This window comes from Pristiophorus japonicus, chromosome 8, assembly GCF_044704955.1.
Source record: "Pristiophorus japonicus isolate sPriJap1 chromosome 8, sPriJap1.hap1, whole genome shotgun sequence".
NCBI lineage: Eukaryota > Metazoa > Chordata > Chondrichthyes > Pristiophoridae > Pristiophorus > Pristiophorus japonicus.
The window spans coordinates 118,493,909-118,513,358 of record NC_091984.1 but is presented as its reverse complement, the minus strand read 5'-3'; the positions used below and the strand labels follow the sequence as shown (position 1 = coordinate 118,513,358).

Below are 19,450 nucleotides of genomic sequence, written 5' to 3'. Positions count from 1 at the left end.
TAGTGAACCTTCTCTGAACTGCCTTCACTGCAACTATATCCCTCCTTAAATAAGGAGACCAAAACTGTACGCAGTACTCCAGGTGTGGTCTCACCAATGCCCTGTACAGTTGTAGCAAGACTTCCCTACTTTTATACTCCACCCGCCTTGCAATAAAGGCCAACATTCCATTTGAACTCCTAATTACTTGCTGTACCTATATGCTAACTTTTTGTGTTTCATGTACGAGGATACCCAGATCCCTCTCTAATGCAGCATTTTGTCATCTCTCTCCATTTAAATAACAATTTGTTTTTTTTATTCTTCCTACCAAAGTGGATAACCTCGCACTTTCCCACATAAAGAGCCCAAGTTTCCACAAGAAAAAAAAAGGGCGCCCCTCCGAGCTGGGCACCCGTTTTTCGCGCCTAAAATGGCGCCTAAAAATAAAAAATCGTGATTCTCGTGCGTTCTGCAGCTCCTTGTCTGCCTGGCACGGCATGCAGGGGGGCGGGGCCTACACTCGCGCCGATTTTGTAAGTGGGAGGGGGCGGGTACTATTTAAATTAGTTTTTTTCCCTGCCGGCAACGCTGCGCGTGCGCGTTGGAGCGTTGCGCACGCGCAGTGTGAAAAAAACATTGGCACTCGGCCATTTTAGAAAGTGCTGCAGAAAACGTGAAGATTTGTTCTTGGACCCCTGCAAAGGCTTGTATTTTAATTTTAGTGATATTTCTGTGTGTGAGGGAGTGCTTTTAGCAGCACTGCTGAAGAAATCACCTGCTGAAATCAGTGAGTTCAGCTTTTCACTGCTAAACTTGCAGTACCTGTGCCTGAAAATTAAGGACTGTGTTTGGAGAAAAAAAAGTGCCAATTCAACTTTGCAATGGATCAACCTCTACCAAGAAAAAATAATTTCTTACATGAGGAAGTTGAGATATTAGTGAATGTAATTGAGCAGAGATGGCAGGAGCTAGATACCAGCAACAGAGGTCGCATAAACGTGCCACCAAAAGAAATGAAGAAACGCTGGAACCAAGTTGCCGAAGATTACTGCGCAGTGGTGCATACCAGGAGATCTGGAAGTCAGTGTAAAAAGAAATGGCACGATCTTGGTCAAGTAGTTAGTGTAAGTAATATTTCCCATTTTTAATTTAATCGTAATTGTAACCAGGCTATCTGTATGTCCCACCTTGCAGACTGACACACACTGTAAAAAGTTTTATTTTACTCTTTGCAGAAGAAATTGGCCCACAACAAAAGGGAAGCAACTCGAACAGGAGGAGGCGTGCCCAATCTGCATCCACTGACACCCTTGGAACAAAGGGTAGCTGCTATGATGAGTCGGACATGGAGTAAAGCAATCGGTACAGCACAAGCTCGGCCCGCATGCGAGGAAGAGGGTAAGTCCTGAAAATGCATCGTGGCCCTTTAAATCAACCTGCTGCCTGGCCTGCTATGTGTGAAAGTACTCATGCCACCCATCTGGCCCCCTCCCTTGCTGTTAAGCACTTGACTGTTCTGATGTATTTTGCAGAACATGATGATGATGATGACGATGACAATGCTGCTGCTGCCAACACTGAGGATCCTGAGGGTAAAGAACAAGGACCAGTACAACTAGCTGCGGACGATCCAGACTGGATGATGGCAGCGATGACTGAAATGTCTGCAGGGGGGAGCTTCCAATTTAATGTTTATGAGCCCCCATCAAGGGGCATCAGAGTTTCAACCCCTAGCATAGGTCTTGGTCCCACCATCCATGGTTTCGCTTCCGATGTTGCGGGTCCCAGTGGTGCTGCTGGTATAATGCAGCATTCTACAGTCACTGCACTACCGTCCCAGCCTGCGCCTCCCTCTCGCATAGGTTCTGGTTCCACCTGCTATGGTTTTGATTCCGACGCTTCAGGTCCCAGTGTTGCTGCTGATATTATCGAGCAGTTTACACCCATTCGTCCAACATCCCAGCCCATGGCTCGCACTCGAGTGCTGCCGTCTGCAACACAGAGCATCCCACCATTTCAGCCCGAGCCTCTCCCTCCAGTTCAGCCGTCTGGAACACAGAGCGTCCCACAGTCCCAGCCTGCGCCTCCCTGTGTAGTGGTGCCGCTTGCAACACCGAGCATCCCACCGTCCGTGCCCGCGCCTCCCAGTGTAGTGGTGCTACAAGGCAGACCCAGGCAGAGGAGAAGGAGATTGGAGACACTCTCTCCTGAGATGCAGCGTGCAACAGATGCGGCTCAGGTTGTGGCATTGGCTATGGAGACCAATGAGCTCACCCGATCACTCATCGGTGGCGTCAATGCAGTAGGTGAAGAGTTGACGGGCCTGACGGGAGAAATAGCAGTAATGACACGGGAACTTAGGGAGGGAATGTCCGAGGGAGTGCAATCGACGGCACAGGCCGTCAGGGAGGGCATGCAAATTACGGCACAGGCCGTCAGGGAGGGCATGCAAATTACGGCACAGGCCGTCAGGGAGGGCATGCAAATTACGGCACAGGCCGTCAGGGAGGGCATGCAAGTGTCGGCACAGGCCGTCAGGGAGGGCCTGGTTGAGGTAGCTGCTGCAATAAGGGCACACAGCCCAGCCAATCAAATGACACCCTCATGAGGAAGTGAACGTTCACTGAGATATGGATGAGAGATTGTTGCAGCCTTTCTTTGCTGCTTTTGTTCTTGTTCTTGATGTAGCTGTAGTAGCGTTTTTCAAATTGAAATTGTTTTGTAAGTTTTGTTACGTTACAACTTATAAGGGATCTTATGGTTTTTAAGTGATCTTATAGTTTATATGCTCTCACATTTTTTTGTATCTTATTTAATTTTGCACCTAAAAAGTGATCCTGAAGTTTAAGTGTTCTTCAGAGTGTAAGATTTTTCAAATTGAAATTGTTTTGTAAGTTTTGTAACTTTACAACTTATAAGTGATCTCAGGGTTTTCAAGAGATCTTATAGTGTAAATGCTCGCACATTCTGTAAATTATTTAATTTTGCATCTAAAAAGTGATCTTGAAGTTTAAGTGATCTTAGAGTGTAAAATTTTTCACATAGAAAGTGTTTTGTAACTTTTGTAACTTTACAAGTTTATAAGTGATCTTAAAGTTTTTAAGTGATCTTCAAGAGTCATATTAAAAAGTATAGTTTGATACAACAAATATTTTATTAGAGTGTCATTAACTTTTCAATAAAATATTTTTTCATTAAAACTGTTTCATCTTCCATTAACACAACTCAGTAACAACTTCTCTGCGAAAACATACAATCAGCCTTGCTCATGTCCAGGTACGAGCGCCTGGTTCGATATTGTCGACATGGGTAAGGTCTCCTGCCCATCAACCTACGGGCTACGACATTCCTGTTGCGGTGAGCTCTAATCAATTCTCTCCTATGCAGTGAATTGATGGCGAACCATTGCATACTACGTGGTGTTGACAATGCAGCACCCATTCTGCAAATGTAAATATAAAACTGTCGATGTGGCTGCCTCTCCCTGTCCAAATGGCCTCAGTCCCCCTCACAGCTCGAAGCCTGCTGCTGTATCTTTGGCTGCCTGCCTGCCTGCCCCTCCCTCTCTCTCCCCCCCCACCTCTCCCCCCACCTCTCCCTCCCCCATCCGCGGGAACATCGCTGAGCTGACTAAGGCTTCCACCTCAAGTGGAAAGCTGTTTGCTGCCTCGTTACTGCCTGCCCCTCCCCCCCCTCCCTCCCGTTCGCGGGAACATTGCTGAGCTGACTAAGGCTTCCACCTCAAGTGGAAAGCTGTTTGCTGCCTCGTTACTGCCTGCCCCTCCCTCCCCCCCATTCGCGGGAACATCGCTGAGCTGACTAAGGCTTCCACCTCAAGTGGAAAGCTGTTTGCTGCCTCGTTACTGCCTGCCTGCCCCTTCCCCCCTCCCTCCCGTTCGCGGGAACATCGCTGAGTTGCCTGAAGCACTTTCACACAGGTAGGAAGATGGTTTATTTAATCTTTTCTTTGCTTATAAATGTTTATTCAGGTTGGATTTATTTGTATAATATTTGTATAAGTATAAATAAGGATTTATTGTCGAATTTAATGAGTTCCCTTCCCCCCCCCCCCCTCACCCCCACCTCGTTCTGGACGCCTAATTTGTAACCTGCGCCTGATTTTTTAATGTGTAGAACAGGTTTGTTCAGTTCTACAAAAATCTTCACTTGCTCCATTCTACTTTAGTTTGGAGTACGTTTTCACTGTGGAAACTTTCAAATCAGGCGTCAGTGGCCGGACACGCCCCCTTTTGAAGAAAAAATTCTGTTCTAAAGTAGAACTGTTCTACCGAACTAGAACTGCAGAAAAAAAAATGTGGAGAATTGCGATTTCTAAGATAGTCCGTTCTCCACCAGTTGCTCCTAAAAATCAGGCACAAATCATGTGGAAACTTGGACCCTATATGCTGATGCTGTCATCAATTCTCCAAAGCCACAGAATGTGTCTGAGTTAAGATCTTTCCTTGGAATGGTCCAGTACTACGCACGTTTTGTACCCGAGTTAGTGACCATGTTAGCCCTATTGCACGAGCTCCTCAAGGAGGATGTCCAGTGGAAATGGAAGAAAGTGCAACAGGAAGCTTACGATGCTTGTAAGAGAAGTCTCTCTAGCGATACTCTACTTGTGCACTACGACACAGAGTGTTAGCTTAAGTTGGCATGAGATGCTTCCAGCCACATAATGGATGATGGCCAAGAGAAACCAATCACGTTCGCATCCCAAATCCTCACAAATAGCGAAAGAAACTTTGCGCAAATTGAAAAGGAAGCACTCATTATAGTGTTTGGAATCAAGAAATTCCAACAGTTCCTGATCGGCTCGATAACCGATCACAAACCGCTCCTAGCAATATTGGGGCCCAGATCTGCCATCCCTGCAATGGCCGCATCAAGAATGCAACGGTGGGCAGTGTTAACACGATTGAATATCACACTTCAAAGCAAAACGCAATCGCAGATGCCTTGTCCAGGTTTTCACATGAGAACTCGTGTGTTGGGACTGAAGGTGCGATTTTCAACCTTGGTGCAGTTGACAAAGACTTTCCCATGAATGCAACTGAGATTGCAGATGAGACTCAAAAGGACAGGGACACGATGAGTTGCTAGTCTATACGCTTGCTTTATTAGGCCAGAGCAAACTGAGCATGCTCATACCAAACCATGTGATAATACATTACACTGTATAGCAATGAGGATTAAGACAGAAACCCACAGAAATATTTATGGGCCTCTCAGACTAAGAAGGTATCAGATTCAATCCTTGGTCTGTGCTGAGTTAGTTGACTGTGGCCAGGGCAGTGGTAGAGGTGGTCAATTTGGCCACAGTGTCTACAGGGTTGGGGGAAGGAAGAAAATTGGCCAGGGTTCAACACAGCTATTTCTGCAGTGCACATGTACGATGCCAGGTGAAGATAGGATCAACCTTAGCTGTGAAGTCCTCCGTTGTTGGGTAACATGCTGACAACTCACTGTCCAGGATCTCAGCGGTATAATGATAACCTGAGGTTAACCAGAGGTACTAAGCTCTGGAATTCCCTCTCTAAACCGCTCCACTATTCCACTTCTCTCTTCTCCTTTAAGACACTCCTTAAAACCTAGCTCTTGGACTGAACTTTTAGTCACCTGTCCTCCTTATGTGACTCAGAATCAAATTTTGTTTGATAATGCTAGTGCGAAACATGTTAAAGGTGCTATATAATTTCATGTTGTTGCTGTTGTTGTATTGAGAGTGCCTGCCCATGGGACCAGACTTCAGTTAGGGAGTCACTGAGAGTCATTGATAACTTCGATGCCTGGACGGTAATCTGGCAGAGAAGCTAATCACTCGCCCTTTCTAGAACCTGCCCGATTATCACTACCTTGGGTTCTACAATGGGTGAGCGATCTGCTCCAGCACGTTCCCAGTTGGTGTGGCTGAAAATTACTCATGTGATCTTCAGAGCAGCAATGGGAGAAAATTGAACCGGGAAAGAAAACACAAAATACTTCAATATTGAAACTCAAAAATCATAGTTAACAACTCAGTGAAAAATAGATTAAAATCAGATTTCATCTCTATAAAATGTGTGTTTCACTTAAATTCATTCTTAAAGGTATCAAGGCAATACATAAAGACAAAGCAAACGTACTTCCTCCAGAGGAAAGCACAGATTATTCCATATTTGGAGCTCAATTTTGCCCAAGTCCGTTTTCTGACATATTGCCAGAGTTACGCCCGTTTTTCTAGGCCAGAAATGCAGCCAAAGTTTCCCCGATCTATAATTCAAATTTGGCGCGGCGCAGCGTGTCCAATCGCCTCGGGGTGGAGCCTGCTGTCTGTGCCGAAAAAACGATGCTGCACCTTCTGTGCATGCGCAGGGAAAAAAGTGATGTTTTTGACGTTATTTCAATGGACGCACAAGCGCAGTACAGCTCCGGGTTGGCAATCGGCCATTTTTAAAGAGCCAGTTGTGTGTGTGACAACGTTGAGTGCTGTGTGAGAGCATTGGAAAAATCGCAGCTGCAATACATGTTGCAATGCGATGCAAGGACCAAGAATTCCTTACAGCATGGTGGAGGCACTAGTTACTGTGATTGAGACCAGATGGCAGGAGCTGGACACCAGCAGAGGTCACCTAAAAGTTCCACCCAAAGGAATTAAGAAACGCTGGAACTGCGTGATGGTGACCACCATGAGATCTGGAGGCCATTGTAAAAAGAAGTGGCAGGACCTTGGTCAAGTAGTTCGTGTAAGTAATATTTTCATATATTCAATGGAATTGCAATTGTAAATGTAAATTGTAAAAGAAAGTCACCCTCTCTTAAAAAGTTGCATTTTCATCTTTATAGAGGAAGGTGGCACATAATAAAAGGGAAAGAACTCGAACAGGAGGAGGCCCGGCAAATCTTCAGCCTCTGACACCCTTGGAAGAGAGGGTTGCTGCTTTGATGGGTCCTGCCTGGAGAAAAGCAACCACCACTGCACAAGCTGGGCCCACACTTGAGGGAGAGGGTAAGTCCTGCAAATTCCACAGTCTGGCTTTGCTAAATGTTAAGTACTGTGCGGGCTAGTCATGCTTCGGTTCATGAGGATGTCTCCATCAGCTACGCTTCGGTTGATGCAATGTGCTGTCATTCATCGTGGTCCTTCAAATCAGCCTGCTGCCTGCGCTGTGTGAGTCTACTCATGCCACCCACCCTGCCCCCTCCTCTGATGCTAACCATTTGTCTGTGTTCTGTTATATTTTGCAGAACTTGAGGCCAACCCTGACGATGCAGAAGAATATTCAGACCAGGACGAACCTGAAGAGAACATCTTCCAATCCCACCTTCCAGACCAAGAGCATGTGGGTGAGGAGGTAGGGAAGGGGGAGGGAATGGAAGAAGCCCCATCTCTTGTACTCACTTTGGAGGAGATGCAGGTGTTGCCTATTGAGGTGCTGGCCCCTTCCCTGACTAGTGGTTTGGGTGTTGCTGGGACATTCCATCGTTTCTCACCATCCAAGGCTGCAGGTCCAAGTGGTGGGGTGCAGCGAGGCACACCCAGGGCCCCACCGTCCCAGGCTGCGGGTCCCAGTGGTGGGATGCGAGCCACACCCGTGGGGAGGAGGGGAAGGAGAGCTCGACAGCGCTCTCCTGAGGTGCAGGATCTAACATGTGGTTCAGATGATGGCAATGAGTGTGGAGAGCATTGACCTTACCCGATCACTCCTGGACACCATCAGTGGGATGGGTGATGAGGTAGCGGAACTGTCGGGCGAAGTAACAGCAATCTCACGAGAAATGGGAACGATGTCCAGGACCATGAGTAAGGAAATATCTCAGTCAGCTGAAACCATGTCGGTGACCATGAGGGAGGGAATGTCACAGGTAGCTGATGCGCTGTCAGTGAACATCAGTGAGGGAATGTCAGAGATGGTGCAAACACTGTCAGTGAACATGAGGGCGGGAATGTCACAGGTAGTTGAGACAGTTTTGCTCAACATGAGGGAGGGAATGTTGCAGGTCGTTGAGACACAGTCAGGGTGCATGAGGGATGGCATGTTAGAGTTAGCTGCTGCAATATAGAACATGCCCAGACCCCGCACCTATTGGCAGAATCAACTGTCACTTCCACTCCAGCCTCTGAAGAGCCCCAAGCTGGGCCCTCCACATTGCTGCCTGCCAGCCCCCCCCCTCCCCCCCCCCCTCAACAGGTGTGCACTACCCGAGATCTTAGAAATAATAAGCTTGGTAGCAAACCCCAGAAACACTGCACCACCGCCTGCGAGCAGCGCGGCGGGTGGTCTTAGAACAAGGTGGAGGAGGGATGGGTGCAGCCTTTCTTTGCTGCTGCTGTTATTGTTATTATTATTGTTACTGTTGTAACTGTTGTTCTCAAATTAAAAGATCTTTGTAAGTTATGTAAATTTACAAGTTTAAAAGTTAGTAAGTGATCTTAAAGTTTTTAAGTGCTCTTAGAGTTTTATAAGTGATTTTAATGTTTGTAAATGATCATAACTGAAAAGTTTAAAGCTTGATACAAGAATAATGTTATTAAAGTTAAGTACAAAGAACTGTTTGTTAAACTTTTGAATAAAATATATTTTACATTAAAACTTTTACGTTATTTGTTCCATTATTAACACAACTTTTGGAACTCAAAAAGAATCATTTCCATCATTTGTTCCATTAACACAACACAACAGTATGGAACAGCTCCAAACAGTAAACATGGTCCATGTGGAATAGTTGTCACTGAGCCTTCAGGCAGCAAAGTGTTCACGGATGAGCTGCTGGCACAAAGCTTGAGGAATCATTAAAGGGGCACGACGGCCCGCCCTCCTCCGCTGTCGTGCTTCAGGTTCAGGTACTTGCATGGCTTCCTCATCCTCATCATCTGCATCTTTCTCATCATTATCAGCCACTCTCACCGCAGGTGAGTCTTCTCCTACCAGCTGTTGCTGCCTCATGATGGCTAAGTTATGCAGCATGCAGCACACAACAGTAAACTGACCGACAATCTCAGGGGAGTATGGCGAGTAGCCTCCGGAGTGGTCCAGGCATCGGAAACGCTGTTTCAAGATGCCAATGGTCCTCTCTATGATGCTGCGTGTCGCAATGTGCGACATGTTGTATTCCCAGTCAGCTCCCATCCAGGTTACGCGTAGGGGTGTCATGAGCCAGGTGGCAAGGCCGTACCCTTTGTCCCCCAGCAACCAGCTCTGCCTTTCTGGCTGCTGCTGAAACATGGCAGATATAGTGCTCTCGCGTAGGATGAACGCATCATGGGTGCTCCCAGGATATCTTACATCGACTGACATGATGCAATGCATGTCGTCACACACGAGCTGTACATTAATGGAGTGGAAGCCTTTTCTGTTCCTGTACATCTCAAAATCCTCCAAAGGTGTTTGCAAGGCGATGTGGGTACAATCAATGCAGTCCTGTATCTTTGGGAAGCCAGCAATCCTGGAAAAGCCCACAGCCCTGTCACATATTGCCTGGGTGGTCATGGGGAACTTTATGTAGTCATTCCTCCCGATATATAATGCAGCTGTTACCTGCCGAATGAAGACATGTGTTGCATGTGGAGAAATGGCACACACATCCCCAGTTGTAGCTTGAAATGATCCGGATGCATAGAATGAAAGTTTTGAATAAAATATTCAAATGCCAGTTGGGTTGAACTTTTATGTGACCTCTGCTGGTGTCTGATGCCTGGACCATTCCGGAGGCTACTTGCTATACTCCCCTGAGATTGTCGCTCAGTTCACTGTTGTGTGCTGCATGCTGCATAACTTAGCCATCATGAGGCAGCGACAGCTGTTAGGAGAAGACCCACCTGCGGTGAGAGTGGCTGATGATAATGATGAGAAAGATACAGCTGTAACCCTCACTTCAACTGACAAAGCAGTCCTCCTGACGCTTCTAGGTTGCAGGTCTGCTTTCACCAACTCACAGATCTCGGTTACAACTTCTTTGTGGAAACGCAGCCTTCTGACACAGTCTGCATCACTCAGGTGTAAGTACGAATGCCTGTCTCGATATGCCCAAGGTGGGTAAGGCCTCCTGCCCAGCACCCTACAGGCTCTGATGTTCCTCATGCGATGATGTCGAATGAATTGTCTCCTACGTAGCACCATGATGCAGAAGGCTTGCACAAGGTATGTCATTGTCAGTATTGCCCCCATGATTAAATTTTACCTTTGCAAGAAGCTCAAAATGGCAGGAAGGCAGGCAGGACAGGTTCTTTGTTCTCCCTCCCCAAGGTATGTATGGCCCACACCCAAGTCTTGTGACTTCTCCTTCCACTCCCCCCCTCCCAACACATTGCAGTCTTGTGCCTAGTGCAGCAGTCTTCTGATTGACACCACCCTCCCTGGGCTCAGTGCAGAAGCCTTCCGATCGACACCTCCCTTCCCGGGCTCAGCGCAGCAGCCTTCCAATCACCACCTCGCCCCCCCGTTCCCCCCCCGGGCTTGTTTTTCAGCCGAGCCCCGAGCCCGTGGCTGATTCTGACGGCCGATGCTAAGACCCTCCAGCCCTGCTTGAAGACGGTGGTGACGTGTGAGTTAAAAAAATGAAAACTTCAGAAATCCAAGAAACTTCCATGTACTCCGTTGAAAGGTAAAAAAGTTGAACTTTAGTATGGATATTTCAAGTGTTCTTGACTCCCTCCAAAAACTACGATGAAAAAAAATGGTGTCTTTCAGCGGCGATTTCTCAATGTGCGCTGCTTTCTGTTAACTCACCAGAAGGTTTTTCGGGAGTGGCCAGATACGGCGACCTAGGATTAAAATTTTTCGGGCAAACTGCGAAAAATGATGAAAACTGGCGCGGACATGAGGAAACCTAACCTAGAAAAATCGTAACTAAAGCAGTTACGCCGGCACAGATGCCAGGGGGAAACTTTGAATTAAATACTTATGCCAGAAAAAACGGGACGCGCTAAATAAATGGCGCAAATGACCCAGGAAAATTGAGCCCTTTTAAAAATTGGTTAAACTGGCTTTCTACTTGAAGTGCTCTTAGGTACTGGTAATATTTCCTCAAAGGCACTCTTGTGTTTAAAACCTTCCATTGAATCCTCCTTCCTTATCTCGGTTACCTCCTCTGGCCTCCCATCTCCCAAACTCTCCATTCCTTTGACTCTGCCTCTTGTCTATGCTCCTCCTCCCGCCCCCCCCCCCCCCCCCTCACTGGGAGCCTGGCTTTCAGCCACCTAGGTGCCACAGTCGGGAATTCGCTCCATAACCCCCTCCACTGCTCCATCTCCCTCTCCTCCTTTAAGACTCTTCATAAAACACCAAGCCCTCTCCATCTATTTTTTTCCTTTTTTGGCTTGGCATTCATTTTCCCTCATGTCTTTGTGAAGTGCCTTAGGAGACTTTTCTACATTAATGGTACTAAATAAATGGTGACAATATCAAACGTGAAGGAATACCTCATTTTTATTTTAGAAATTCTCAGAATGTGGGTGTTGCTGAAAAGGCCGGCATTTATTGCCTATCCCTCGTTGCCAATTTTGGCTTGCTGGGCCGCTTCAGAAGGCAGTTAAAGGTGAGACTGGAGTCAGATTTCTGCCAGTCCACATAAGGATGGCAGGTTTCCTGCCTCTAAAAGGGCATTGGTGATACTGCTGGACTTTTACAACAATCCAACAGCTTCATGGTCACTTTTAATGATACCAGCTTTTTTTGGGGCCCAAGTTTCCCCAAGAGTTGCTCCTATTTTTTTGGAGCAACTAGTTTTTTTTAGAGAATCTTAAAAGTCGCAATTCCCCCCATTTAGTTTGCTCCAGTTTAAGTGAGTTAGTTCAGTTTCTTTTTAGTTTAGTTTTTTTTTCAAAAGGGGGCGTTACCAGCCACTTACGCCTGTTTTGGCCATTTAAGCAAGTTTAGCCAGCGAAAAGTTACTCCAAACTAACTTAGGCCAGCGTAAGTGTCCATTTTTGTACACTCAGAAAAACATTGCGGAGACTTAAGAAATCAGTGCAGGTAGCCAGAGATGGGGGACGGTGGGGGACGGTGGGGGGGTGGTGGGGGAGGGAAGTGAGAGGTGGTGCTTATCCAACAGTTACAAGTATACTTGGAGTTCATTGTCTTGTATCACAACAAAGAGAGCAACTATGCTATAAATTCCAAAGAATACAAAATACAAACAATCTTTTAAAATATATCAAAGAATTTGCTCCTGCAAACACTCCAATGCTATCCACAGGGAAATAAATGCCTGAAGAAGAATAATTGACTCTGCTAATGTTACCTTTGGCAATAATTAAAGAGATTTGCATTTCATTAAAAATTTTGTAATATAGAAATTCCTCAATCCCACATTTAATTGTTGCTCCTAAATGCATATGGAGATGAATGTGTTGTGCAGATGGACAGGAGTAAGCCCCCATCTGTTACTGACTATATCACTATAATGTTTTGAAAATGGATACACCATCCCACACCATAACTATTTTTTAATGTAGTAAATTTGCTAATTAATTGTTGACATGCCTAATCACAACCGACTATCTCAGCCAGTTCCTCTGAACATACGTCTTGGATTACAAGCTTACTGCTTCATGCATTGTTAAATCAGACATGCTTCAGAACTGCTCCTCCTTTACAATATTGATTACTTTTATAGAATCCTAGGTAAACTAACACAAATCTACACGCAACAGGTAGGTGGAGATAAAAGCTGCATAAAGTACTTTAAAACAATAACAATTTAAACATTCAGTAACTCAGGATCTTTACACCCTCAAGTGATTTTTGTATAGGTTATCAAATTATTTGAAGCTGTCTGCACAACAATCCATTTTTAGCTTTGTCATTGTAAACCCCCAACTGGCTGAGCCACTGTGAGAAAGCTCAATGTAATTGCTTCTTCAGAAATTAATGCAAAAACATACAACTCCAAGGGATGGGGGAGAACAGACACATGTTTAGGAACAAGCCCATTCCTTTTTAAATAATCTCAACCCCAGAAACCCAGCTTTTCCCCATACCCTTCAATAATTTTCTCTCCAGAAACTTAACTTAAACTTATTTATATTATTACTCGCTATTGCTCTCTCTCTCTCTCTCTCTCTCTCTCTCGTAACTTCTTCCACAATGTCATTACTCTTTGTGTAAATAAATGCTCACTGACTTCCTTCCTTGTTCCATGATACAATAAGGCATGGATTCGGGATGGTGCAGGCATGATGATTCGAATGGCCCTTTCTCATTCCAGACTTTATGTTCTTTATATTACTCCCGGCTGAACGCGGCAGGCACTGTTACCGCAGGTCACGACGGGGAACCCATTCGGCCAGGCTAGGGAAGGTGTGCTTCGGGCCCCTCCCAAACAGCCTGCACAGATTCGGGGGCGAGGAGCTACTGCACATGCGCGCACGCTCTAGCACGCATGTGCAGAGGTCCCGGCACTGTTTTCAGTGCAGGGACCTGGCTCCGCCCCCCCACCCCTTGTGCTGCGCAACGCCGAGGGCCTTCATCATTCCAGCTGGGTGGAGAATAGCAAAGTAACTTTTAGGTGTGGTTTTTGTTCTAAAAAGTCGCCGCACCTCATGCGCCATTCTAAGCGTGGGGCTAAACTTGGGCCCTTTATTTCTAGATTTAAAAAATACAATTACAATTCTCAAACTGCCATGGTGGGATTTGAACTCACATTCATCTGGATTATTAGTCCAGGCCTCTAGATTACTAGCTCAGTAATATAACCACTATGCCATTGTACAGGGTGAAGCCAAGCACCAACAGGTGGCCAGTTTGAATCTGGATAGATGCAGCTCCAGCTAATGATGGATAATTACATTCTGTATTTCCAGGTTTTAAAATATTTATGTTGTTGTCCATGACGTCACATTGGCATTCTGTTGCAAGGCACTGGGCAATACAGAGGCTTAGCAAAACGATCTGTTTATTGCAGCTTTTCTGAAAGGTTCTCATTCTTAGTTAACCAGAAAACTTTCCTTCATCTGCAACCTAAGCAAAATATTTGTCAACTGATGCAAAAAGACAATCTGCTTATAGCTTCGGTGGTAGTGGTGAGGTCCTGTTAGGGTCCGCGCAAATGATTTTTCGGTGAAAGAGCATTAGGAGCACTTACCTGGCATTCTTGTTGGCATCTGATCGTAGCATCTTTACTGCAACCAGCGCTGACTGGTTGGCACAAATGTCAAATGGAAACTCCTTGTCCATGAATTCTTGCATCCCTTCTGCTTCACAAAGATGGACCTGGGGAGATCAGAATTTGAAGCTTACACTAAGACGTTGGCATTGAAAGTTTGGTTAATGCATTCAAACTGCTGGCAACCAACAAAGTAAATAGGTTTAAAAACAAAGGTATCACACATGGAAACTTATGCTACACTGCGCCTTTGTTGATATGATTGGTACTTGCATAATTTTAACTGAATTAACTAGATGTCCTCCTGCTGGGAGTAAACAAAGTGTAGCAATTACACTGCAAGGTCCCTCTTGTATTTACTCTTTCTCCTATCCTTTTATTTTAGGTTTTGCTTATCTCCTCAGTTATTATAAAAGGAACCTTTTATTAAATTGTTGCAGTGATCTATCACCTCGGAGTTGTGGGTGGTTACTTAATATAGGTGCAAAGTTAAGGAAATGATGGTGATAATTGCAAGAAAATAGCGCTTTGGTTCATGGAGGAATGAAAACAGGGATCTGAAGATTGAGGAACATATGGAGAAACTACATTCTCCTGCAGGAATTTCTGTTTGCATCCAGATAAGCAGAATAAAATGGAGCCCTAAATTTAAGTTAATTGACTTTCGTGCAATTACGGGAGTGGCCAAAACTGTGGCAAATGGAGTTCAAAGTGGGCAAGTGTGAGGTCATTCACTTTGGGCCCAAGAAAAAATGTATTGGAATATTATTTAAATGGTGAGAAATTAAGAACTGGAGAGGAGCAAAGAGATTTGGGAGCCCAAGTAAACAAATCGTTAAAGATATAAAAAGTAATCAAAAAGGTTAATGGAATGTTGACTTTTATCTCCTGGGGGCTGGATTACAAAGGGTTGGAACTTGTGCTACATTTGTAGAGTGCCTTGGTCAGATCCCATCTGGAGTACTGTGTGCAGTTTTGGATACCGCACCTCAGGAAAGATATATTGGCCTTGGGGGGCTTAGAGGGTTAAATTATAAGGACAGGTTGCATAAAGTTGGCTTGTATGCCCTTGAGTTTAGAAGATTGAGGGGTGATATGATGGAGGCTTTTAGAACATTAAAAGGATTTGATAAGGTAGATTAAGGGCTGATCTAATTGCAGTGTTTAAGATGATTAATGGAATTGATCGAGTAGATGGAGTGAAACTGTCTCCTCTGGTGGGAGAATGAACAACAAGACGATATAATCTTACAATTAGAGCTAGGCCCTTCGGGAACAAAATTAGGAAGCACTTTTTCACAGAACGGATAGTGGAAATCTGGAACTCGCTTCCCCAAAAGGATACGGATGCTGGGTCAAGACTTTGCTGGTAGATTTTTGTGAGGTAAGATTATCAAGGGAAATGGAGTAAAGGCAGGGAAAATGGAATTGAGGTACAGATCAGCCACAATCGAGCTGATTGATGGAGCAAGCTCGAGGGGCTTAATGGCCTACTCCAGATACTGATGTTCCTACCCTCTGAGCTCAATGGTTAGAAACATAGAAACATAGAAAATAGGTGCAGGAGTAGGCCATTCGGCCCTTCGAGCCTGCACCGCCATTCAATAAGAACATGGCTGATCATTCCTTCAGTACCCCTTTCCTGCTTTCTCTCCATACCCCTTGATCCCCTTAGCCTTAAAGGCCATAACCAACTCCCTCTTGAATATATCGAACTGGCATCAACAACTCTCTGCGGTAGAGAATTCGACAGGTTAACAACTCTCTGAGTGAAGAAGTTTCTCCTCATCTCAGTCCTAAATGGCCTACCCCTTATCCTAAGACAATGTCCCCTGGTTCTGGACCTCCCCAACATCGGGAACATTCTTCCCGCATCTAACCTGTCCAGCCCTGTCAGAATCTTATACGTTTTTATGAGATCCCCTCATCCTTCGAAACTCCAGTGAATAAAGGCTCAGTTGATCTAGTCTCTCCTCATATAACAGTCCAGCCATCCCTGGTGAACCTTCGCTGCACTCCCTCAATAGCAAGAACATCCTTCCTCAGAGTAGAAGACCAAAACTGAACACAATATTCCAGATGAGGCCTCACTAAGGTCCTGTACAACTGCAGTAAGACCTCCCTGCTCCTATACTCAAATCTCCTAGCTATGAAGGCCAACATACCATTTGCCTTCTTCACCGCCTGTTGTACCTGCATGCCAACCTTCAATGACTGATGAACCATGACAACCAGGTTTCATTGCACCTCCCCTTTTCCTAATCTGTCGCCATTCAGATAATATTCTGCTTTCGTGTTTTTGCCCAAAAATGGATAACCTCACATTTATCCACATTATACTGCATCTGCCATGCATTTGCCCACTCACCTAACCTGTCCAAGTCACCCTGCAGCCTCTTAGCGTACCCCTCACAGCTCACACCGCCACCCAGTTTAGTGTCATCTGCAAACTTGAAGATATTACACTCAATTCCTTCATCCAAATCATTAATGTATATTGTAAATAGCTGGGGTCCCAGCACTGAGCCCTGCGGTACTCCAGTAGTCACTGCCTGCCATTTTGAAAAGGACCCGTTTATCCCGACTCTCTGCTGCCTGTCTGCCAACCAGTTCTCTATCCACGTCAGTACATTACCCCCAATACCATGCACTTTGACTTTGCACACCAATCTCTTGTGCGGGACCTTGTCAAAAGCCTTTTGAAAGTCCAATACACCACATCCACTGGTTCTCCCTTGTCCACTCTGCTAGTTACATCCTCAAAAAATTCCAGAAGATTCATCAAGCATGATTTCCCTTTCATAAATCCATGCTGACTTGGACCGATCCTGTCACTGCTTTCCAAATGCACTGCTATTTCATCCTTAATGATTGATTCCAACATTTTCCCCACTACTGATGTCAGGCTAACCAGTCTATAATTACCCGTTTTCTCTCTCCCTCCTTTTTTAAAAAGTGGTGTTACATTAGCTACCCTCCAGTCCATAGGAACTGATCCAGAGTCGATAGACTGTTGGAAAATGATCACCAATGCAGCCACTATTTCTAGGGCCACTTCCTTAAGTATGCTGGGATGCAGATGATCAGGCCCCGGGGATTTATCAGCCTTCAATCCCATCAATTTCCCTAACACAATTTCCCGCCTAATAAGGATATCCCTCAGTTTCTCCTTCTCACTAGACCCACTGTCCCCTAGTACATTCGGAAGGTTATTCGTGTTTTCCTTCGTGAAGACAGAACTGAAGTATTTGTTCAATTGGTCTGCCATTTCTTTGTTCCCCGTTATAAATTCACCTGAATCCGACTGCAAGGGACCTACATTTGTCTTCACTAATCTTTTTCTCTTCACATATTTAAAGAAGCTTTTGCAGTCAGTTTTTATGTTCCCTGCAAGCTTCCTTTCATACTCTATTTTCCCCCTCTTAATTAAACCTTTAGTCCTCCTCTGTTGAATTCTAAATTTCTCCCAGGCCTCAGGTTTGTTACTGTTTCTAGCTAATTGATATGCCTCTTCCTTGGTTTTAACACTATCCTTAATTTCCCTTGTTAGCCATGGTTGAGCCACCTTCCCGTTTTATTTTTACTCCAGACAGGGATGTACAATTGCTGAAGTTCATCCATGTGATCTTTAAATGTTTGCCATTGCTTATCCACCGTCAACCCTTTAAGTATCCTTTGCCAGTCTATTCTAGACAATTCACGCCTCATACCGTTGAAATTACCTTTCCTTAAGTTCAGGACCCTAGTTTCCGAATTAACTGTGTCACTCTCCATCTTAATAAAGAATTCTACCATATTATGGTCACTCTTCCCCAAGGGGCCTCGTACAACAAGATTGCTAATTAGTCCCTTCTCATTACACATCAACCAGCCTAGGAAGGCCAGCTCTCTAGTTGGTTCCTCGACATATTGGTCGAGAAAACCATCCCTAATACACTGCAGGAAATCCTCTTCCACCGCATTACTACAAGTTTGGTTAGCCCAATCAATATGTAGATTAAAGTCACCCATGATAACTGCTGTACCTTTATTGCACACATCCCTTATTTCTTGTTTGATGCTGTCCCCAACCTCACTACTACTGTTTGGTGGTCTGTACACAATTTCCACTAGCGTTTTCTGCCCTTTGGTATTCTGCAGCTCCACCCGTACCGATTCCACATCATCCAGGCTAATGTCCCTCCTTACTATTGCATTAATTTCCTCTTTAACCAGCAACATCACCCCTCCTCCTTTTCCTCTCTGCCTATCCTTCCTAAATGTTGAATACGCCTGGATGTTGAGTTCCCAGCCTTGGTCACCCTGGAGCCATGTCTCTGTGATGCCAATTACATCATATCCGTTAACTGCTGTCTGCGCAGTTAATTCGTCCACTTTATTCCGAATACTCCTCGCATTGAGGCACAGAGCCTTCAGGCTTGTCTTTTTAACACACTTTGCCCCTTTAGACTTTTGCTGTAATGTGGCCCTTTTTGTTTTTTGCCTCGGGTTTCTCTGCCCTCCACTTTTACTATTCTTCTTTCTACCTTTTGCTTCTGCCTCCATTTTATTTCCCTCTGTCTCCCTCCATAGGTTCCCATACCACTGCCATATTAGTTTAACTCCTCCCCAACAGCACTAGCAAACACTCCCCCTAGGACATTGGTTCCGGTCCTGCCCAGGTGCAGACTGTCCGGTTTGTACTGGTCCTACCTCCCCCAGAACCGTTTCCAATGTCCCAGGAATTTGAATCCCTCCCTTTTGCACCACTCCTCAAGCCACGTATTCATCTGAGCTATCCTGCGATTCCTACTCTGACTAGCACGTAGCACTGGTAGCAATCCTGAGATTACTACTTTTGAGGTCCTGCTTTTTAATTTAGCTTCTAGCTCCCTAAATTCGTCTCGTAGGACCTCATCCCATTTTTTACCTATATCTTTGGTACCTATGCGCACCACGACAACTGGCTGTTCACCCTCCCTTTTCAGAATGTCTTGCACCAGCTCCAAGACATCATTGACCCTTGCACCAGGGAGACAACATACCATCCTGAAGTCTCGGTTGCGGCCGCAGAAACGCCTATCTATTCCCCTTACAATCGAATCCCCTATCATTATACCAAAAGCGTTACACTAACCTCCCCAAATTGTCCCTCTCCGAGCTTCTCCTTTAGTGTCAGCAGTTTGCGCGGGAACTCCTCCACAGCCACATCTTTACCAGACAGCAAGTCCATGGTCAAAGCAGGGACAGAATAGGTGTTACTTCCAGTGACACCCTGCAGGTTGACGATATCGGCCTCTGCGTAGTGCGGCACATTATCTTGCGGTGCTCCGAGGGGCTTCGCGTAGTCACTGCTACACCCTGAGTGAAAAAGAGCAATATTTTACTCAGCTTCCTCAGC

General features: G+C 45.4%; 1 protein-coding gene across 3 annotated transcripts in view; it reads right to left on the bottom strand.

Moving 5' to 3' along the window:
- Positions 1-19,450, bottom strand: part of ddr2a (discoidin domain receptor tyrosine kinase 2a) — a 235,491-nt gene that overhangs the window by 7,280 nt on the left and 208,761 nt on the right. For all 3 annotated transcript variants that reach the window (XM_070887349.1, XM_070887350.1, XM_070887351.1), the window contains 2 exons: positions 19,187-19,410; positions 14,050-14,177 (listed from right to left, as the gene is read on the bottom strand). In XM_070887349.1, coding sequence (XP_070743450.1) covers positions 14,050-14,177; positions 19,187-19,410 — 352 coding nt within the window. The remainder of the gene's footprint in view (positions 1-14,049; positions 14,178-19,186; positions 19,411-19,450) is intronic.